A 19668-nucleotide genomic window follows, 5' to 3' on the forward strand; every position below is an offset into this window, starting at 1 on the left:
GGAGGATCACTTGTGCCCAGGAGTTTGGGACTAGCCTGGACAACATGGTGAGGCCTCATGTCAAAAGAAAGAAAGAGAGAGAAAGCAAGAGAGGGAGGGAGGAAGGAAGGGAGGGAGGGAGGGAGGAAGGAAGGAGGGAGGGAAGAAGGGAGGAAGGAAGGAAGGAGGGAGGGAGGGAAGGAAGGAAGGAGGGAAGGAAGGAGAAGGAAGGCAAGAAAGAAAGAGAAAGAAAAAAGAAAGAAAGAAAGAAAGAAAGAAAAGAAAAGAAAGAAAGAATTAGCCAGGAGTGGTGGTGCGTGCCTATAGTCCCGGCTACTTGGGAGCTTGGGGTAGGAGGGTTGATTGAGCTTGGGAGGTCAAGTCTGTAGTGAGCTATGATTGTAGCACTGCCCTCCATCCTGGGCAACAGAGCAAGACCCTGTCTCTAAAAACAAATGAGTAAGAAAAGAAAGAAAAAACAAGCCATAAATTTAGGAGTGAAGAAGAAACCTTGACAGAGCAGTAGGAAGACTTGAGCCTGGGCAGAAGAGGGGGACAGAAGAGCCTGGAACAGGAAGTAAGGGAGGAGGTCTTGGGGTTTTTACTGGGCATAGCTCCAGGGTTAATGCCACAGCCAGAGGGGCTTTGACGTTAGCAGGAGGACTTGGCTGCTTCCAGCCCTGCACTAACTGTCCCCAGGGGAGGTGGCCTGGGGACAGAAGGCCGCAGTGGGTGGCCTTGTCTGGCCCTGGACCACAGAAGAGCTCTCTTGCAGGGGGGTTGTTCTTGCCAGAGGGTGAGCGTGGCATGAGCTGAGAGGGTCCTGCAGGGACAGGAGTGTGTCTGGGGCTGCTGTGCTTCCCTAGCGTGTGCCCATCTTTCCTACTGCATGCAGGATGCACCCACCTACTCTTCAGGGTGCCGAGAAGGTGGGGGGGTACAGGCGAGGGCACAAATGCAGAGCAGACTGCGGGAAGTCAGGGCACTGGCCACAGGAGGTGAGGGTGACTCTCAGAGCGTGCGGTAAAGGGTACTGCTGCGTCCTGGCTATCCAGGAAAGCTGGGGGGCTACTGACCCCAGTTATTTCAGCATCTCATCCTCAGAGAAGAACAGCCTTCACCTGCCTTGAAACGAGGGCAGAGAGGGAGGCCTGGAGGGAGGGATGGTCACCCCAGAGGGGAGGCCATGGGAGGGAAGCGGAGCCCCATGGGCCCAATGCTGGCATTTCTGGGGAGAGCCGTGTGTGTGGCCTGGAGGCCCCAGGAGGGGAATGTGCTTATGAGTGTCTGGACCAGGATCATTTTCTCTCCCTGCCATGTGGAACGACAGAGGGGAGGCAGTGAGTGTGTGCCTGGCCAGGCTCAGCCAGGGGCGGGAGAAGGGCAGGAGACCCTGCAGACTGAGGGGCTGTTTGTGAGGAGGGGGCTTGAAGGAAAATGAATCTCAGGCAGAGCTCATGGGCCTGGGAACCACTCCCTTCCCTCCCCCTCCTCCTGCACTTGGTGGGTGGCTGGGCAGGTGGGAGGGGCTGGGGGAAGGGGGCCAGGGAGGGGGCACCTGCCTCGGCCAGGATAGGGCTGGCTGGGGTCCTCTGCAGAGGGGGTGGGGGATCCTTCCTCAGGAAAGAATGTGTCGTGGCCTCCCGCCCCACCCCCACTCTCTCCGCCACCCCCAGCCTATCACCTTTCCATCTTCTCTCCTCTCCTCCCTCCTGCTCGCCCTGCGGTAGCTGCACTGGCTGGCTGGGAATCTGGCTCCCCTCCTCCTAGCTGGGTGACCTTGAACTAGTTCCAAGACGTCTCTGGGCTTCACTTTCCTCACAGGGAAGGGAACAGACATTAGGAGAGCTTCAGGCTCTGGGAGGTTTTGAGAATTAACTGAGGTCACAACGTAAGGTGCAAGGTGCGGCTGTGCGGGTTCAGGGCCAGGGAAGACGCAGGCTTTGTCTGGCTGTGCCTGCCTTCCACTGTCTGCTCAGACACACCGCTCCTCCCTCTGTCTTCCTCCTTTCCTCTCCATCTCACGACTCTCTCTCCTCCCCGCCCCCACCCCACCCTGCTCCTTTGTCTTCCTTTGTTGCTATTTCGGTCCTTCCTCGATGATGCTGGTGAGAGGTGAGCCTCTTTTCATGTCAGGATGCCTGAACTCCGTCAAACTGGTAAACAGCTGAAGGATGTGGTGGGAGATGAACTTTCCATTGAGGCTTCTTTCAACCCGGCCCTTCCCTGGGGCTCCCCTGCTCCTCCTGCTCCAGAGACTCCATCCCATCCTCATGAAGTGAGGACAGGGTCCTGGGGCGGCGACCAAGAGAGGTCCACGCCAGGCGGCCACATGGGCTCCAGCCACTCCGTCTGTTCACCAGCACGTCCAGAGGGTCTTTGAGAGGGGCGGAAGTAGAAACCGCAGAGGGGGCGATAGGGAGGGGTGGGGGCGGACAGGTGCACCTCGGAGGTGAGGCTTCCAGGAGAGAAGGTTAGGGGCCAGCAGGCGATGCCCTGCCGAGGAATGAAAGCCTGCACCTGTGCTTGCTGGGAGCAGCCTTGGAGCCTCCAAGCCACGTCCACGCAGGCCCTGGTGGGATAATCCTGCCAGAGCCTGCTCCTGGCCTGGTCCCCTCGGCCACTCTCAGATGTCTGGAGGATGCCAATTAATTGTGGGGCCTGAAGAACTGTGTATTGCTCCAGTGGGGCATTGGGAGACACAGAAGTGAGCCTTTGGCGTGGATGATCCCTTCATGTGGAAAGGAGGAGGTTGTGCAGGGGCAGCCAGGGACTGGCCACACCGTGAGCGGCTGACAGCCCTGGGAAAAACTCTGAACCTTCTCAGGCCCCAGCTTCCTCAGTTATAAGATGGGGGCGATGCTGGTTCCTCCTGGCGCTGTGGAGAGCACAAATGAGTCCGTGCCTGTAGTATGCTCAGAACAGTGCCCAACGCACGGGCTGAGTGTGCACTCAGGAGTTGACGCTCTCATTAATGCCACTGTCATATTTTCGTCATGGCTGGAGGCCGCTGTGTCGGAAAATCATCTTCCAGCTCTGTGATCACTCTCCAAGTCCTGAATCCTTCTCCAGCTCGTTCCCTCTTCTCCACCTCCCAGTGCCGGCCACCTCCCCACTGGCCTCCCTCCCTCCAGGTCCCAGCCCCATGAAACCTCCCTCCACTTCATAGCAGTTACCTTTCTAGAGCATCCCTCTCATCGATCACTTCCCTGCCTTAGAAACTGCCCCCTACGACTCCCGCACTGCTAAGACAATGACCAACGCCCTGCTGGGGGTCAAGTTACACAAGACCTTTGAAGACACTCCCCAGGGTCTTTACCACCGGTGCACCCCTTTCCCCCAGGCTTCAGGCAGCATGCACCATATTTGCACATGTTGCTACTGAGAACATCCTTCACTCTTCCATCCAGCAAACTCCTACACATCCTTCAATGGCCGGCTTGATTGTTCCCTCTTTTGTCATGCTTTTCCCAATATACCTTGGCAGAGTTGGTGGTTTCTTCCTCTCTGTCCACATTGCCTCTGTAGCAGTGTGGTGGAGTCTCACACGAGGCAGAGGTTATCTGCTTGGACAGCTTATGGGAGAAAACTCAAATACAGGTAACATCACTCTTCCCTTAGGAAAGTTCTCTGGGATACTGGCCAAGTAAAAAGAAAGCAAGGAACCCAAGAGGGTGCCTGGACATCGTTTCAGTATAAGAAAGGATAAGACACCAAGGGGGGTTCACATCTGCTTGTTTCTACATCAGAGAAACAATTGTGTTTACCTGGGGTGGGCCGAGTGGGGAGGAAGGAGCAGGTGGATGGGGGAGAAGATTTGAATGTAGGAATTCATGTCGTTGGAGTTTTAATGATGTTAAGGTATTTCCCATTTAAAAAAAGAAAGGGCCGGACGCGGTGGCTCACGCCTGTAATCTCAACACTTTGGGAGGCGGAGTTGGGTGGATCACTTAAGGTCAGGAGTTCAAGACCAGCCTGGCCGACATGATGAAACCCTATTTCCACTAACAATACAAAAATGAGTTGGGGATGGTGACATGTGCCTGTAGTCCCAGCTACTTGGGAGGCTGAGGCAGGAGAATTGCTTGAACCTGGGAGGTGGAGGTTGCAGTGAGCCGAGATCGTACCATTGCACTCCAGCCTGGGTGACAGAGCAAGACCCCATCTCAAAAAAGAAAAAAGAAAGAAAAGAGAGAGAAAAGGAAGGAAGGGAGGGAGGAAGGAGGGAGGAAGGAATGAAGGGAGGGAGGGAGGAAGGGAGGGAGGGAGGGAAGAAGGGAGGGAGGGAAGGAGGGAGAAAGGAAGGAAGAAAGGGAGGGAGGGAATGAGGTGGGGGAGGGAGGGGGAGAGGAGGGAGGGAGGGGAAGGCGGAGAAGGAGAGAGGGACTATAGGAAGGGAAAGAACACTCCTTGGGAAGATGCCTGTATGTGAGTCTGCTCTGCTCTGGCCCCAACCCCAATGTTTCCCACACAGCATTGGGGCAGCCTGTTGAAGTGGTGGGCTTTGTTTCAGGCCCACCATGTATGAAAAATGAATCCACAAGAGCTAAAATCTAATCCAGTGTGGCAAGGCAACCACAGGGTGAACAGTTTTCAGGATCTGAGGGAACAGAGGGTCCCCAGCTCCTGTCTGTCGCTCCTGGGCGTTTGTTCACCACGGGAAGTAGGGGCTGGGTTGCCCATTGCCTTTCTCTTTGCTTCTGAGCCTACACGTGAGTTCATGTGGGTTAAACGTGCTCATGATGAGCCCTCACAGCCTGGTGTTTCCACACTGGGGATTTGGGGTTAGGTGGAAAAGTTGTGCTACCTGCCAAGCTGTGTGGTTTCTTGCTAGTCGCCTAAACTCTCTGGGCTTCAGTTGCCCTGTTTACAAATTAGGGCAGAAGCCCTTAGGAGGATTGTAAGGAAGGACACATGGCTGGCACATGGTAAATGCTACCCACCCTCATCATCACCATGGTGATGGACAGACGTTATTGTTCCCTGTCTGCCCCAGATACTGTAAACTCCCCAAGGGCAAGGGCCAGGCTTCATTCCTTCCTGTGCCTCCCAGAGCTCAGCACAGAGCCAGCTCTATAATGGTGCCCCGGTAGTGATGATTTTCCATTCCCGCACCCGGTATCCTGGGATGCAGCTGGTGCCTATGGTGTTGGTGGGCGGACAGGCTGGTGTCTCCAGATGCTAGGCTGGGGCTCTGGTAATGCCCAGCCGACTGGCTGTGGTGGCACTGGGACATGGAAGAGCCATGGTTAACGCTCAGACTCTGAAGCCAGGCTGTATTTAAGTCCCAGCACTGTCACTGTATAGCTGTGTGACCATGGCATTTTACTCAACCTCTCTGGGCCTCAATTTTCACACCCATGAATGAAATGGGGTTGGTGTGAGACTTGACTGTCCCCAGCCTCATCTCTTCTCAAGCTGGACCCCCCCTTGACCTCACAAGCCGTTCAGCTGCATGCTCTGTTTTCGCTTGTGTCATTCCCTCGGCCTGGAATGCCCTTTCCTCTCCATGTCTGTGGTTCACCCCTGTTCATTCTCTGCAACCCTGATCAGGCTCCAGCTTCCCAGGTGGTCCCTGTGCGTCACTCTCTCCCTGCTTGCAAAGCTGTCAGTCAAATTTGGGCGGTGCTTCCATGCCGGGACACAGCCCTTCCCCCCCAAGCCAATGTTTCTGGAACCGCTGGGTTCAGCTGCCAAGTCCATCCAGCCTCTTTGTGTTTCCTCTCCTAGATCCTTCAGGGGTATGATAACCTGAGGTCTCCTAGGAGTGGAGGGGAAGCCACCTGCTTATGTTTGTGACTTCCCTGCCAGGCTGGCGCTCCCTCAGGTCAGAGCCTGGCTGTCATTCATCTCGGCTTTCCCAGTCCCAGCACAGGCCTGGCACATGTCGGCTCAATAAGGAGCAGCTCCCAGGTCCGAGTCCCCGGGAGGCGCAGAGATGGAGGCCATCTGGGATCAGCCCTTCTGCTGTGTGTGACTCGTGTCTCCAGGCTGGCCAGGGCTAGGGCAGACCTTCCCAATTTCTCTGAGACTGTGGGGGGCCCTGGGTGGGAGTGTTGGGGTGAGAGAGGCAGCTCTGGGGAGGTTGGAGAAATAGGGGGGACTCAGAAGGCATTGCCATTTCCCTGTCTGAGCTGGGGTGGGCACGGAGTGGGGAAGGATGTAATTGTGTTACTACTAACTCTCAATGACCTTAGACAGGTCCTTTCCCCCATCCCTCCAGGTCTCAGTGTCCTCACCTGTGAAATGAGAGTGGGATGAGACATTCGCCACGTTCCCCCAACTCTTGCCCCGCCCCGCCCCCAGCACCAACGCACTGAAGACCCCAGGAACTGCTGAGTGTCTCCGCGCCCCCCCACCCCCTTTCTCCTTTAAAGCAGCGCTCCCACCTGCAGGCATTAACCTACCAATGACAGGGAGGATTTGTTGCCGAGCCTCTAACCCTCACCACCACCTGTGAGTTACCCACTTCTGCCCATACCTACTAGGGACCAATGTACAGCAAACAAAGGCTCAGAGATGTTAAGTGGTTTGCCTGAGGCCACACAGCCAGGAGGGGGGGAGTGGGGAGTTGAACCCAGGCTTTCACAAGCCCCCTGCCGCTCAGTCTGCCCCACCCACCCCAGCAGTGGCTCCGCCCCTAGGAATCCCCCGCCACCCTGGGGAGGGTTCAGAGGGCCCGAGGAGGGGGCCCATCACTGCCAACCACATCCTGTGACGGTTGTCCCGGGGAGCGCGGCTTTCTCTCCACCTCTGGGACAGGTGAATGGAAAGCAGGGCCCACCCAGCCCCACAGCCCCGCCTCCTTCATCACCCGCCGCTCGGGGAGGGCGGGGCGAAAACCTGAGCCCCAACCCTCACCTCGCAGGCAGAGCTGGGCACTGACCATGGCTGCAGGGCTAGAGTCACAGCCTAGAGTGGGCAGAGGACTGGAGGAAAAGCCGATTCCTTTGTTCGGGGCCGCTCCAGTCTCCTCCAGCTCCACCAGCCTCATCCGCAGCGCCTTCTGGGGTGGTGCAATCCTTTGCCAGGCAACTCTAAGCATAAAACTCCCTGGAATTATCCTACCTTTGAAGCTTTGGGGATCTCAGGTGGGAACGCATTCCGCGCCGTAACCCCTGCCGCTGAGCCCAGGGCTGGTGCGGAGCAGACCAGTTGTTTAAAAAAATACTATCCCCAATATTAAAAAAATGTTTTCGAGATAGAGTCTTACTCTGTCAACCAGGCTGGAGTGCAGTGATGTGATCGTGGCTCTCTGCAGCCTCAGATTCCTGGGCTCAAGCCACCTCCCTGCTTCAGCCTCCCTAGTAGCTGGGACTACAGGTGTTCACCACCACACCTGGATGAATTTTAGCTTTTTCTTTTTCTTTTTTTTTTTTTTTTTGGTAGAGACAGGGTCTCACTACGTTGCCCAGGCTCGTCTTGAACTCCTGGGCTAAAGTGATCCTCCTGCCTTGGCCTCCCAAAGTGCTGGAATTACAGGCGTGAGCCACTGTGCCCGGCCTCCCCAGAGTTTTTCACAGTGCTGAGCCACAGGGGGTTTTCCAGTTTCCCTGGCATTTCCACCTAAACAGATAGAATTGCCCCCACCATTGCCCCAACCTGGCCTCACACACACATGCACACGCATGCATGCACACACACATGCGCACACACACACACGCATGCGCACACACACATACTCTGCACATGTAGCCCTTGCTGTTGCTGCTCCTCTTGGACCATTCCTATGGAAGATGGCTCCTTATAGCATGTGCCTCTGAGCCTCTGCCTGTGGCTTTCTCTGGACACAGGAGTGTGCTCAGCTCACTCACAGACAGTTCGGTAGTGCTGGGGCTGGGGGTTAATGCTCCTCAACTGATGACAGGCAGGGATGGTGGGTCAATATCCCAGCCCCCTGCCCCCTTGGTGGGACAGTTCTGAGGTGTATCTCTCAGAGGTCCGAGGACCCCAGCTCCACTGAGCCCTGCTGCCCACAACAGCAACCTGTTCATGAACATTGTCTTCCTTTCTTCCTCCTTTCTCATTTTCTTACCGCTGCTCCCTGGGATCACTTCTCAAATAAAGGATTTGAGCTCAACTCTTTGTCTCATTTGTATCCAACATATGCCCCCACACACGCACACATGTATGCACATGCCACACACACGTACATATACACACATGCCACACACATGCACGCAGGCATGTACATGTCACACACAAGCACACATGTATGCACGTGCCACACATACACACATGCACGCATACATGTACACACATGCCACACACATGTATGCACATGCCCCCACAAGCATATATGTGTGCACATGCCACACACGCACACACACGCACACATGTGCACACTTGCCACACACATACGCACACACATATACACATGCCACACGTACACATGTATGCACATGCCACACACACGTGCACACATATGCCACACACATACACACATGCCACTCATGCACACATGCACACGTACGCACATGCCACACACACATGCACACACACATGCAGCCTGGGTTCTATGAGGTTTAAGAAATTGTCATTCCACACCCTGGGTTCATTCAGCAATTCAGTTTAATCTCAGGACACTCAGAACAGTACACCCAAGCCTGGCCTGAGTCCGTGGGCCTTTCTCTGGGGGCTGCATGGAGACGTTTGCAGCTCTGGGCGCAACACTGAATATTCACACATTCATCCCGGGAGCATCCTCATCACTTCAAGGAGACACATGGGGACTCAGGGCTTAGTGCAGCTTCTGAGCCCCTTCCTGGAAGACATCTCTATGCTCCTGCCCCCATGGGGACTGGGCCCCTATCTCTGGGGTCAGTGGTGGGACTGGGCTGCAACCCTCTTTGTAAACCATAGGAAGCTCAGAATATGACTGTCCAGGGACGGTCACTGCAGAACTGTCTGTGCCCCTGGTGGATGTGGAGTGTCTCTGGGGCAGGACAGGCCTTGGGCCCCAGCTCCTTGGTTGGGGGTACACAGTCAACCTGTCATTGTCAGCTCATTGTGCCCAGGAAGGCTATATTCCTTGCCCAGGTGCAGTTACCACCCGGAGCAGAGCCTGGGATGCCTGGTGTGCTGCCCCATCCCCAGCAGCCACCTATCAGTGACAACAGCCCAGCAGCCCCTAGCACGTGAGCCCTCCTGCAGCAGCGCTGGCATGGAGGCCCAGTTCTGCCCCTCCCAGGACCTCTGGGCCCTGAAGTGTCAGAGACGCAGGGAATCAAAGCGCTGCACACCTGAGGTTTGGAAGAGGCCTCCAGCGTCAGCCAGTCCAGCTCCCCAACCCTCCCACCAGCTGCCCAGAGGGAGGCCGGACTCTGCTTGTTCATCCCCAAGACAGAGGGCTCACACCTCTTGGAGGCAGCATCCTCCTGAGGCTGCTGTTTGGGGCCGCTGTCTGGGGCCTGGGGAGGGCTTTGCCAGCAGGTTCGGCTTGACGGATGGAGACTGAGGGGTACAAGGTGTAACTTTCCTTCCATCTCTCCAAGGGAGGCCTCTCAGCTCCATGGGGAGGTGATGTGGGAGGGTGGGGGAAGGGAAAGGGGGTAGGTAGAGCAGGAGGCCAGAGGGTGGCAGCTGCCCCAGGAGCCTTAGCTGGCCTCGGTCTAGGCTGCGCCGATGTCATCATAGTCATCGTTGTCGGTGGAGTCAGGCTGAGGGCTGGGGGACCCTGTGGGCACAGAGGCCCAGGTTAATGGGAGGCTCAGTTCCTGCCCCTGCTGCCCCACGGGACGGAGCTGAGTGGGCTGGCTCCACATCACTCTCCCCACGTGATGCGGCATGAAGCCGTCTTGTCCTATTGCTTCCGGCCACGTCCCTGGCTAAAGCATCAGCACTGAGGGCAGAGCCTCATCTGTCTGGTTCAGGGCTGTGGTCTCCACGATGGCACACACTGCACGGTGTGGTAGACGTCTGAATGCTGGGAGCCCATCTGCTACCACAGTCTCCCCCAAGGGGCCAACCAGCTGCTTCTGCTTGAATGCCTCCACTAACAGGGAGCTCAGTTCTTATCAAAGCAGCCTGTTTGAATATTTCTCCACCCCGTCCACATCCGTTTATCCGTTTCCCCACCTCTTCATATTCTTATTGTGCTTGTTTTCATTTTCCTATAGAGGGAGGGTCTCGCTCTGACCCTGCAGTGGCACGATCTGCAGTGACACCATCACAGCTCACTGCAGCCGGGATCTCCTGCGCTCACATGATTCTCCCCACCCAGCCTCCTGAGTAGCTGGGACTATGGCACGTGCTACCACGCTCGGCTAGGTTTTAGTTTCGTAGAGACTGGGTCTTGCTGTGTTCCCGGGGCTAGTCTTAAACTCCCGGCCTCAAGCAATCCTCCTGCCTTGTGCTGGGATTACAGGCTTGAGCTACCACGCCTGCCTTGCTTTGTTTTTTAAAAAGTTACTTTTCCAGCTGGGCATGGTGGTTCACGCCTGTAATCCCAGCACTTTAGGAGGCCGAGGTGGTCAGGAGATCAAGACCATCCTGGCCAACATGGTGAAACCCCGTCTCTACTGAAAATACGAAAATTAGCTGGGCATGGTGGCGCACGCCTGTAGTCCCAGCTACTCGGGAGGCCGAGACAAGAGAATCGCTTGAACCCGGGAGTCGGAGGTTGCAGGGAGTAGAGATGGCACCACTGCACTCCAGCCTCGCAACAGAGCGAGACTCCATCTCAAAAAAAAAGTTGCTCTCCTTCTTTTCTCCCCTTCCTTTCTCCTTTTCCCCTTGAGCTAATACATCCAACAGTTCCCCACTCATCCACTCCCCAGTCCCTCTCTGTCCCACTCCCAAATCCCTTCCCCGGATTTTGACACCTGGACAGCCAAACTGCTCCTCCGAAGGGGGCTGGGGTGGCGGCTGGAAGTTCTGGTACCACTCCCCCGACGAGGTGCTGGAGGTGTCATCAGCCGAGGGCCCTGCTGGAAACCCCCAGGGCCGGTCACCCTCTGGCAGCACACAGTCACTTTGCAAGTGCCAGAGCTGGGGGGGCCCAAGCCACTCCTGAGAGCCAAGTCCTCAGCTTGACAAATGACAAAGGGAAGGCCCAGAGATGGGAGGAGGCTTGTTCAAGGGCACACAGCGAGTGGCTGCGGAACTGGGGAGAGTCCAACCTCAGCCTGGCTCAGGGCTCCCAGCTTTATGCCCCCTCCAGCTAGGCTGGCTATGGGATGGGGGATGGGGGAGGTGCAGCTTACCTGAAAAGGCTGTCTGGGTGCCAGCAAGCTCCAAGTTTGGGGGCTGCTCTGGGAAGGAATGCCTCTCTGGAGAAAATGCCTGGGGGTTCCATGGGGGCGGCTTGCTTGTGGGACTATTGCAGTAATCCTCCCCGGAAGAGGTGCTCGACTCGCTGTTGCCCCTCGGGTGATGCTGAGGGCCCAGGGGTGGCGGGTGTGTAATGCAGTGTCCAGGGTTGGCAGCTAGGACATGGGAGGCATGCAACTCTTCAAGCCCTAAGCCAGGAAAGGGAGAATGGTGACGAAAGAAGCAATGCAGCAAGAGGGCTTTAAGTCAGACTTCAGAAAGCACTTACTGCCTGTGGGATTTGATAAAGTCAGGAAAGACTCCTTGTGGGAGGTTCCTGCTGGAAAGTTTCAAGGCGAGCTGAGCTACTGTCTGGAGGCAGGGCTGCCATTCACACCCCTCCGCAGCCTGACTCACCTTCCTCCAAGGGTGGCATCTGGAACCTGCTCTGCTGGACCTCCTCATCTGTCACCCGATGCCGCTGGGAATCTGCAAGCAGAGGTGGCAGCGGGGAGGGGTGAAGGCTCAACCTCATCACTTTAGGAGCCTGGAGAAGGGGCTGGATTTCCTTGGGGCTGGGGATGCTGAACGGGGTGGGAGGAAAACTCCAGACGCCGAGAGGGCTTAGTGTTTCCCTTCACATCCCAGGTTCAAATCCTCATCCAGCAGACCCCGCGTCTCAATCGAGGGCCAACGTGTTTAACTAGCCTGGGGCCAGAACCCCTCAGCCCCCAGCCCCAGCTGTCCCTCCTGCTACTTAGAGGGATAACAAGAGTCTGAGTTCTGTCCTTGCGACCTGGTAGCTCTGGGCAGGAGAAAGACATGTATTTGCCCCTTCAAGAAGCCTTCCCAGAGTGAAACCCAGATGGTCTGGAATCACTGTATCACAGGCTCTGTGGCACCTTCAAGTTTCAGAATCAGATAGAGATTTATAGGGCCTTGAGAGCAGGAGTGTCTGGGATCTGGAGTCAGCTCTTTTGAACCTGGTGCGGCTGACTTTGAGTCTCTACGTTACAGTACCGTGGACTCTCAGTCTTGCATCTTACACGCCTGGACTCAGAATCTCACGTTTGACAGATATTTCATCCCTGTGGCTCCCAAACACCGGTCCATGGGCCAGGAGAAGTGGAATCATCCGTGTCCCACCCCCAGAAGCCCTGGGTTAGCAGGCGGGGCAGGGACAGCTGTCTGTTCTCCAGTGTCCACTCAGGCTTTTATCGGGACACAGCTGCCCAGGACAGAGGCTTTGTTTCCCCACCTCTCTTGCAGCTAGGGGGTTTCCGTTCTGGGTGCTGGGTTGTGAGTGGGAATGCCAGGGCCATCTCCAGCATCCCGTCTTTCCCTTACCCTTCCCTGGAATGTGGACATGGAGGTGAGCCATTCTGGACCACGTAAATGAGGGCGACACCTTAGGGACTGCACAGCAGCAAGAAAGAAGGGGACTGGGCCCTTGACAATTTCTTAGGACACTGTCATTTGGAGCCTTCTGTCCCACACAGCAGAGCTCTCATCCTGACTGATACGTTAGGTGTGGGGGGGGAGGCTCGGGAGTTTTTGACAAGCTCCCAAATGACCCACAATAGGGTGTGGGACGCTGTGGTCTATTCCAACCTCCCAGCATTCTTGGGCCCTACCTTCAGCCTTATCTTTCCTCTTCCTATCCCCAGAAGGCAAAGACAAAAGCTGGACCAGCTGGCTATGAGGCACAAGCTGGCGTGACAGTGGAGGTGGGGAATGGGCGGGGCTGACGGGGTCAGACAGGGCAGGATGGAGCACGGAGGGGTACAGGGCGTGTAAGAACCCCTGCCAACTGAGCCTCCGTCTCTCGCACAGAGAACCACCTTTAGGTGAATGTCAAAGGCCTCGTCTTAAGACCCTACATGGCCAGAGACAAACATGGGAGAGACAGAGGTCAGAGTGGAGATGACCTGAGACATCAAGCGACTCCAAGGTCACAGAGTACTTTGAAAACGTCGATGTAGGGCCATTTACTGTCAATCCAGTGGGTCACTGGGGGATTCTGCCCACGTCATACAGGGGTTACGAGGCAGGACTACTGATGGTCCCCTGGCCAGCTGGGTCCCCTCCCTGATTCAGGCAGGTGGGCCCTTGGGAGCCCGGCTAGGCACTCACTGTAGAAGGTGGTCAGGGCCACAGGAGGCTGGGCGCTGAAGTCATAGTGCTCGTAGTCTGAGTCTGAGCCGGAGTCTGAGTCCTCAGGGCGCGGGGCCTGGACCTGGATGGGCAGCGTGGAAACTGGGGGAGAGAACAGAGTCGGGGCATGGCAAAGTGGCAGGTGGGAAGGCATAGGGAGAGACGGTAGAAAGTGTGTCTCATGTCAGAGATGAGAGGCAGAGTGGCAGGGGAGCACCAAGCAGCCTTTTTTTTGGTGGCGGGGGGAGGGGCAGGATCTCACTCTGTTGTCCAGGCTGGAGTGCAGTGGTGCCATCACAGCTCACTGCAGCCTTGATCTCCTGGGCTCAGATCATCCTCCCACCTCAGCCTCCCAAGTAGCTGGGACCACAGGCGTGCGCCACCAACCCAGATAATTTTTGAATTTTTTTGCAGAGACAGGTTTTCACCACGTTGCCCAGGCTGGTCTCAAACTCCTGGGCTCAAGCAATCCATCTGCCTTGGCCTCCCAAAGTGTGGGGACTACAGGCGTGCACCACCATGCCTGGCCTGGGTACCCCATCTTGTACAAACCACCCAGTCTGGATTTTCGAGGCTCGCTTCATCCACTTCCAATATGGAGAATTAAACATTTATTTAGCAAACACTTAACACAGTACTTATTATATGCGAGGCACTATACTAACATTTATAAATATTATCTCATGAGAACTCTGTGAAGTAGGTACACCGTTATCCCCATTTTACCTTGGAGGGAGCTGAGGTGCAGACAGGTTCTTACCTTGCCCAGAGCCGGCTCTAGACTGTACTATTCAGTGAGCACCTGCTCTGTGCTAAGCCTTGTGCTAGATGCTGTATTCACAGTCTCTTCTCAAATATATGGACACTCTGTGCAAAGGATATTTATAACATTTGGCTGAGTTTGGTATTGGTTTTTATGTCATTGAACTCCTTCCGATAAAGGTGATTGAATATATTCATAATGCAAGTTGATTCAACTCAAATTCCTCTGCAAGACTTTCAAGAGGTATAAATCCATATATCATAAAGGACGAGTGACTGACCCAGGTTTGTTTTTTTTTTTTTTTTTTTTTTTTGAGACAGAGACTTGCTCTGTCACCCAGGCTGGAGTACAGTGGCATGATCTTTGCTCACTGCAACCTCCGCTTCCTGGGTTCAAGTGATTCTCCAGCTTTAGCCTCCCCAGTAGCTAGGATTATAGGTGTGTGCCACCACATCTGGCTAATTTTTGCATTTTTAGTAGAGACAGGGTTTTGCCATGTTGGCCAGGCTGGTCTCGAACTCCTGACCTCAAGTGATCCGCCTGCTTCAGACTCCCAAAGTATTGGGACTATAGGTGTGAGCCACTGCCAATGGCCCCAATTTTTTTTTTTTTTTTGCTCAGAAAATATGAAATAAAACCATATTCTAGAAGAATCTTGATGAGGCTTCGCAAGGCTGATTGGGCAGGACACTGAAAGGGATGATGATATCACAAGCCTACCAGCCAACTATCAGAGCAAAGCAGAACAGAGCTTTCCTCTGAGAACCAAGATCTATAATGTCCTTAGTCTGTATTTGTCCAGAACTGAAAACTCTGGAGTTCTAGCGTGACTGAACTGGAAGGTCATTGCCCATCAACATCCAGGAACGACTTGAGCCTGCTCAGGGTTGCAGGGCTGTGAGTGGGCTGGCCCCGATCTCATCTCTAGCTGTGTACTGCTTTGACCTAAGCAGTGCTGACCTTCCAGAAAGTACACCCTTCCTGTCCTCCCCAGCCCTCCCGCACCAAGGATGGGGGACATCCTACCTTCTTCTTTGGGGATGGTGATGGGGACCGCTTGATAGCTATTGCTCCCTGCTGGGATGGTGGTGGGTAGGTGCTGGTGGTTCACCATTACGGGGAGGGCTGAGGGAAGGGGAGGCAGAAATTCTACAAGTCATTTTTTTGCCCTCTCCCAGTCTACCTGGTTCTGATCTGTTCTTATCAAGATACCACCCTCCTCATTCCCCAACACTAGCAGGAGTGTACATGCACACACACACACACACACACACGCACGCACGCACGCACGCACGCACGCACGCACAGAGTCTGGTCCTCCAAGATGGTGGTTCCATGTCTGCTGGGCTTGCTGGGAAAATCCTTCCCATGATGGGGAACTCCCCAGGGCTAGGGATGGGTGGCCATTGCTGGACCACACCACTGCTGCTGGGGTTCTGCCAAGGCTCCACATCCCCCTGGGATGGCTGTGGCTCCCAGAACCTTGCACTTACCATATTTTCCTTTAATTCTCAAGAGGATGAAGGCTATGGAGATGAGGGAGCCAAGGAGGAGAATTCCCAGAACAATGCAAGGGATGAGGAGCATTAGCTCCCGAGAGTCCGTGTTCTCTATTTTCACTGTCACAGAAGATTCTGGAAACAAGAATTCCAATTCAGGAAGAAAGAGGAATGGGCACTCACCCTTCTTGCCTTTTCATTCTCTGTATAGCTGATCTACTTACCTTTTCATCCTATCTTCCTCCTCGCTTCCTTTCCCAGTTTTTCCCATCTGCTTTTAAGTGTGTGGTATATAGTAGGTGCTCAATAAATGCATATTGAATGCATGAGTAATTGATTAAATGAATTACTGCCTGAAAAACAACCCTGGCCACCAGGCTGCAGAGATCTATCTGTCTGCTAGCTCTTCAGTATTTAGTCTTTGCTCAATAGACAATTATTGAGTACCGCTGTGCGCCTGGCACTCGGCCCCGGGGCTACACACATGACAACAGTATCACAGGCCTTAGGGGCTCTGTCTAGTGGAGAGGTCAATAAGTAACCCAATCCAATATGGTGAGGCACCTGCTGTGATGGAGGTTTGAGCATCGACAGTGGGGGCGTGAGGCCCTACAAAAGGCACCTCATTCTCTGCGGGGAAGACCTAGGCTGACTTCTCAGAGACAGTGACTCTGAGCCACCTCTGGCAGTGAACAGACCATCAGCTGTGCCTGGGACCGCCCTTCTTCCCACTAGACATTCCCTCCATGAGGACTGGAGTGGGGTCTGGGATTCAGGGTCTTCCACCCCTGCAGCCCGCCCTGGGGTGACTTCTTGCCTTCCCCCTGCCTCAGCCTCCCCTCTGCTTAAAAGAATGCAAAGCAGAAAGATGGGTACAGGGGGCAGTGAGGAGGATGCCCGGAGTGAGCAGACCATATGGCTAGATGGCAAGTGGTGACAGCAATGGGGAGGGGGATATCCAGACTGCCTTGCCGGGGGCGGTGTCTGCTTCCCCTGGGAGAGAACCCTCTCCTTGCCTTCATTTTCTCCTCTCTCCCCTTTCTGTCTGCAAATGGGGAAGTTAGGGCCAGGATGGGAGCTGAATCTAGCAGCAGGAAGCAGATGTGGGAGTGAGGCTGGGTGCTGCGGCCGTGCGAGGCTTGTGAACCTGGCCTTGGGAGACCCGTGAAGCTGGCCATGCGAGGCCCGTGAACCTGGGTCCAGAGGGCTGTGGCTGCTGCTGGGCCCCAGGCTGGGGCGTGGTCCCCAGATCTCTCTTCGGCTTCACTCTTTGCCCTTCGGGGCTCAGGTGGATCCCCATCCTGACCTCAGTTAGAGAGATCGTGTGCAGGTTGCCTGCGGGTCTGGCAGGAGCTTGCTCGGCGGTGTGTGCAGTTGGAGCATTTCATTTCATCTCTGTGCTGTCCTCTATTGCTAGGGCCTCTGTGCTCCCTCCCTGAGCCCCTGTTCACTGCCTCTGGGGTGTCTGAGAGAAGATGGCAGAGCCAGGAGGCAGAGCAAGGGAGTCTGGGCCGGCCCTGTGGGTATCCCAGGACTGCAAAGGGCTCTAGGCCTGAACTAAATACTCACAACAGCAGACCTTCAGACAGTTCTTACTGTCTTCGAGGCTCTGTTCTAAGTGTTTTACAAAAATTAATTCACTGGAGCCTCACAGCAATGCTAGGAGGAAGGTACTGTAGGCTAGTCACCTCCATTTTATAATTGAGGAGTCTGAGGCTCAGGGAGGTTCAGAGTTTCCCAACGGCACACAGCTAGCAAGCGGCACGGCTGGGACTGGAATCCTGGGAGTCTGCCCCGATGCTGGCCAAGCTACACACAGCTAGGGAGTCGAGCAAGAACCGATCTGAAATTCAGAGCCTTGCTTGTCAATTCTGGCCAGCAGTCACCAGCTGTGACTTCAGCCTCGGAGCCGCAGCCCCTTTCTTGATGTAAGGATTATAATGAGACCTCTCCCATTTGGCTGCAGAGGGATTAAAGGGTTGGAAAATATTGGTAATAAGGCACTAGGCCCCGTGTCTGGGCCGTTATAAACACAGGGTCGTGTGCCAGCATTCCCAATACCGGGAAGGGCCAAATTCACCCTCCCCCCGCCGCCCCCTGACCTCCGACCCCCTGCTCGAGGTGGTATCAACTTTCTTCAGCTCTTTCCTTCTCCAGGAGCTCACAGGAAAGTGGAGGAATGGCCTTCTGTCCAGTAAGTATCAGGACTCAGTGCGCTGTGGGCTGACTTGGCAAAGAGGGGATATAGAAGGAGCAGAAAGTGCCCAGAGAGACCGGGGAGGCAAGTCCATTGGCTGGAGGTGGGGGATGGGGACCAAACCATTCCTCACCCCCGCACAGATGCGCGCGCACACACACACACACACACACACACACACACACACACACACTTAAGCTTCTGGGGAACTGCATAGTGCCCAGCAACACTTACCTATGGTGACTGGCTGAACACTTGCAGGGACTTCGGGAATAGACAGATTGCGCAAACTCCGGGAGGCTGTGAGAAAGCACCACCCAGTCACTCAGTGCCTGCTACTGAGCACCTACTGTGTGCCAGGCCTTGGGTTAGAAACTGAACGGGACAGACAAGTGACTCAGAACTAGGCTTGTGCTCCCATCAGGGGCATGTGGCTAGGGAAGCTTACCTCCCTACCTCCCTCCCCCGACAGTAAGGAGGAACTCAGGGATTAAATGCTGGGAAGGCTCTTTGGTTAGAATAAAGGGCTAATAGAATTATCCCTTCTTTCTGTGTAAGCTACTGCAGACCACAAATCCCCTTTCCATCAGCTTCAGTTTGTTCTTAAGCAGCCTAGGAAGATGAAGAGCTGACATGATCTTCATTATTGTAATCGGCATTCCCGTTGGGTAGGTATGCTCACAAAGAAAGGAGCTTAAAAGTCCCTCGGCAGATAGAATCGGGTTTCCCAGCTGTCTCAGCATCCACACTGTCAGAAGCCTCCTTGCTTGTGAATGGCAGAGCCCGAATTTGTAACCAGGTGTCTGAATGCCGTAAGAATGCAAATATCGTGCTTCTTCAGGTAGAACACTCATTTTTTCCAACTTTAACACGTCTGAAATTGGGATCGTGGCCTTGATCATTATGCTGGGCGGTTTATTTTGGCAGTGTTTGTTCTTTATGGTACATAAAATAATAATGGTGCGACTTATTAACAACGCCATCTTAGATTTGGTGAAGTATGGTGGAACCCAGCTTAGAGTGGGTAAGAGGCTTAGCTGAGATAAGAGCTACTGAGTGCTCAGCAATGCCCAGCACATAATCAGGGTTCCAGAAGCTGTCGCCAGTATTATTAGTAGGGCCTGCAATATTATTTTTACTGTGATCACCAGGCCTGGGATGGCAAATTCGTTTCAACTCTTGAGTCAATCCCAGTCCATAGGAACCATTGCTTAGCACCTAATGTCTTCATATATGATTCATCATTCTGGGGCTGAGTGGAGCACCTGAAAATGCCTTGATTGATTAGCACTGTCCCCCTGGGCACAGTAAGGACAATGGTCATTCTTACGCCTCATGTGCTATTGCTGATCTCGTGCCTATTGTGGTCCTTGGACCGTAAGTTTTTAGGACATGGATTCAGGTAGAATTCTGGCTCAAAGCTGGGGAGAGTGAAGTGGGATGGATTACCTGAGCAGAGGACCCTGGCTGCCAGCGACTGGCTACAGAGGTTGGAGTTGTTGAACCGCCAGGAGCAGTTGGAGAGAGTGGGCTCCTCCCCATTACAGGAGTAGTACATCCTGCCGGCCAAGGAGTGGGGCAGCCCCTTGGGTCTCTCCACCACAGTGCCACAGCCCAGGGTCTGGCAGAGGACCTTGGCCTCCGACGTGTACCACTCACTGTCACACACTGTGTTCCAGACCCCTCGGAAGTGGACCTCCACCTGCCCCTCGCAGGCGTCAGCACCCCCAGTCAGGCGCCAGGACTGGTGCTCTGGAAGGAAGGGGCAGGAGGCAGAGTCAGGTCAGGATCCTTTGGGCTGAAATTCCTGCCAGCCCAGACCCAGC

At 54.8% G+C, this 19668-nt stretch overlaps 1 protein-coding gene across 4 annotated transcripts in view; it reads right to left on the bottom strand.

The window, feature by feature from the left end:
* Window positions 1–8532: 8532 nt before the first annotated feature.
* The window catches only part of CD6 (CD6 molecule), a 53681-nt gene continuing 42545 nt past the window's right edge, over window positions 8533–19668 (bottom strand). The window contains exons 5-13 of one of the 4 annotated variants that reach the window (XM_032283262.1): window positions 19292–19594; window positions 18077–18142; window positions 15640–15780; window positions 15173–15271; window positions 13363–13485; window positions 11647–11718; window positions 11184–11438; window positions 10803–10904; window positions 8533–9655 (exon numbers count right to left, since the gene is read on the bottom strand). In XM_032283262.1, coding sequence (XP_032139153.1) covers window positions 9591–9655; window positions 10803–10904; window positions 11184–11438; window positions 11647–11718; window positions 13363–13485; window positions 15173–15271; window positions 15640–15780; window positions 18077–18142; window positions 19292–19594 — 1226 coding nt within the window. In that variant the 3' untranslated portion in view covers window positions 8533–9590. Of the gene's footprint in view, window positions 9656–10802; window positions 10908–11183; window positions 11439–11646; window positions 11719–13362; window positions 13486–15172; window positions 15272–15639; window positions 15781–18076; window positions 18143–19291; window positions 19595–19668 lie in introns of all 4 variants that reach the window. The other 3 variants (XM_032283261.1, XM_032283264.1, XM_032283263.1) reach the window with 3 other exon arrangements.

This window comes from Sapajus apella, unplaced genomic scaffold (genome assembly GCF_009761245.1).
Source record: "Sapajus apella isolate SASKATOON/1434 unplaced genomic scaffold, GSC_monkey_1.0 scaffold14, whole genome shotgun sequence".
NCBI lineage: Eukaryota > Metazoa > Chordata > Mammalia > Primates > Cebidae > Sapajus > Sapajus apella.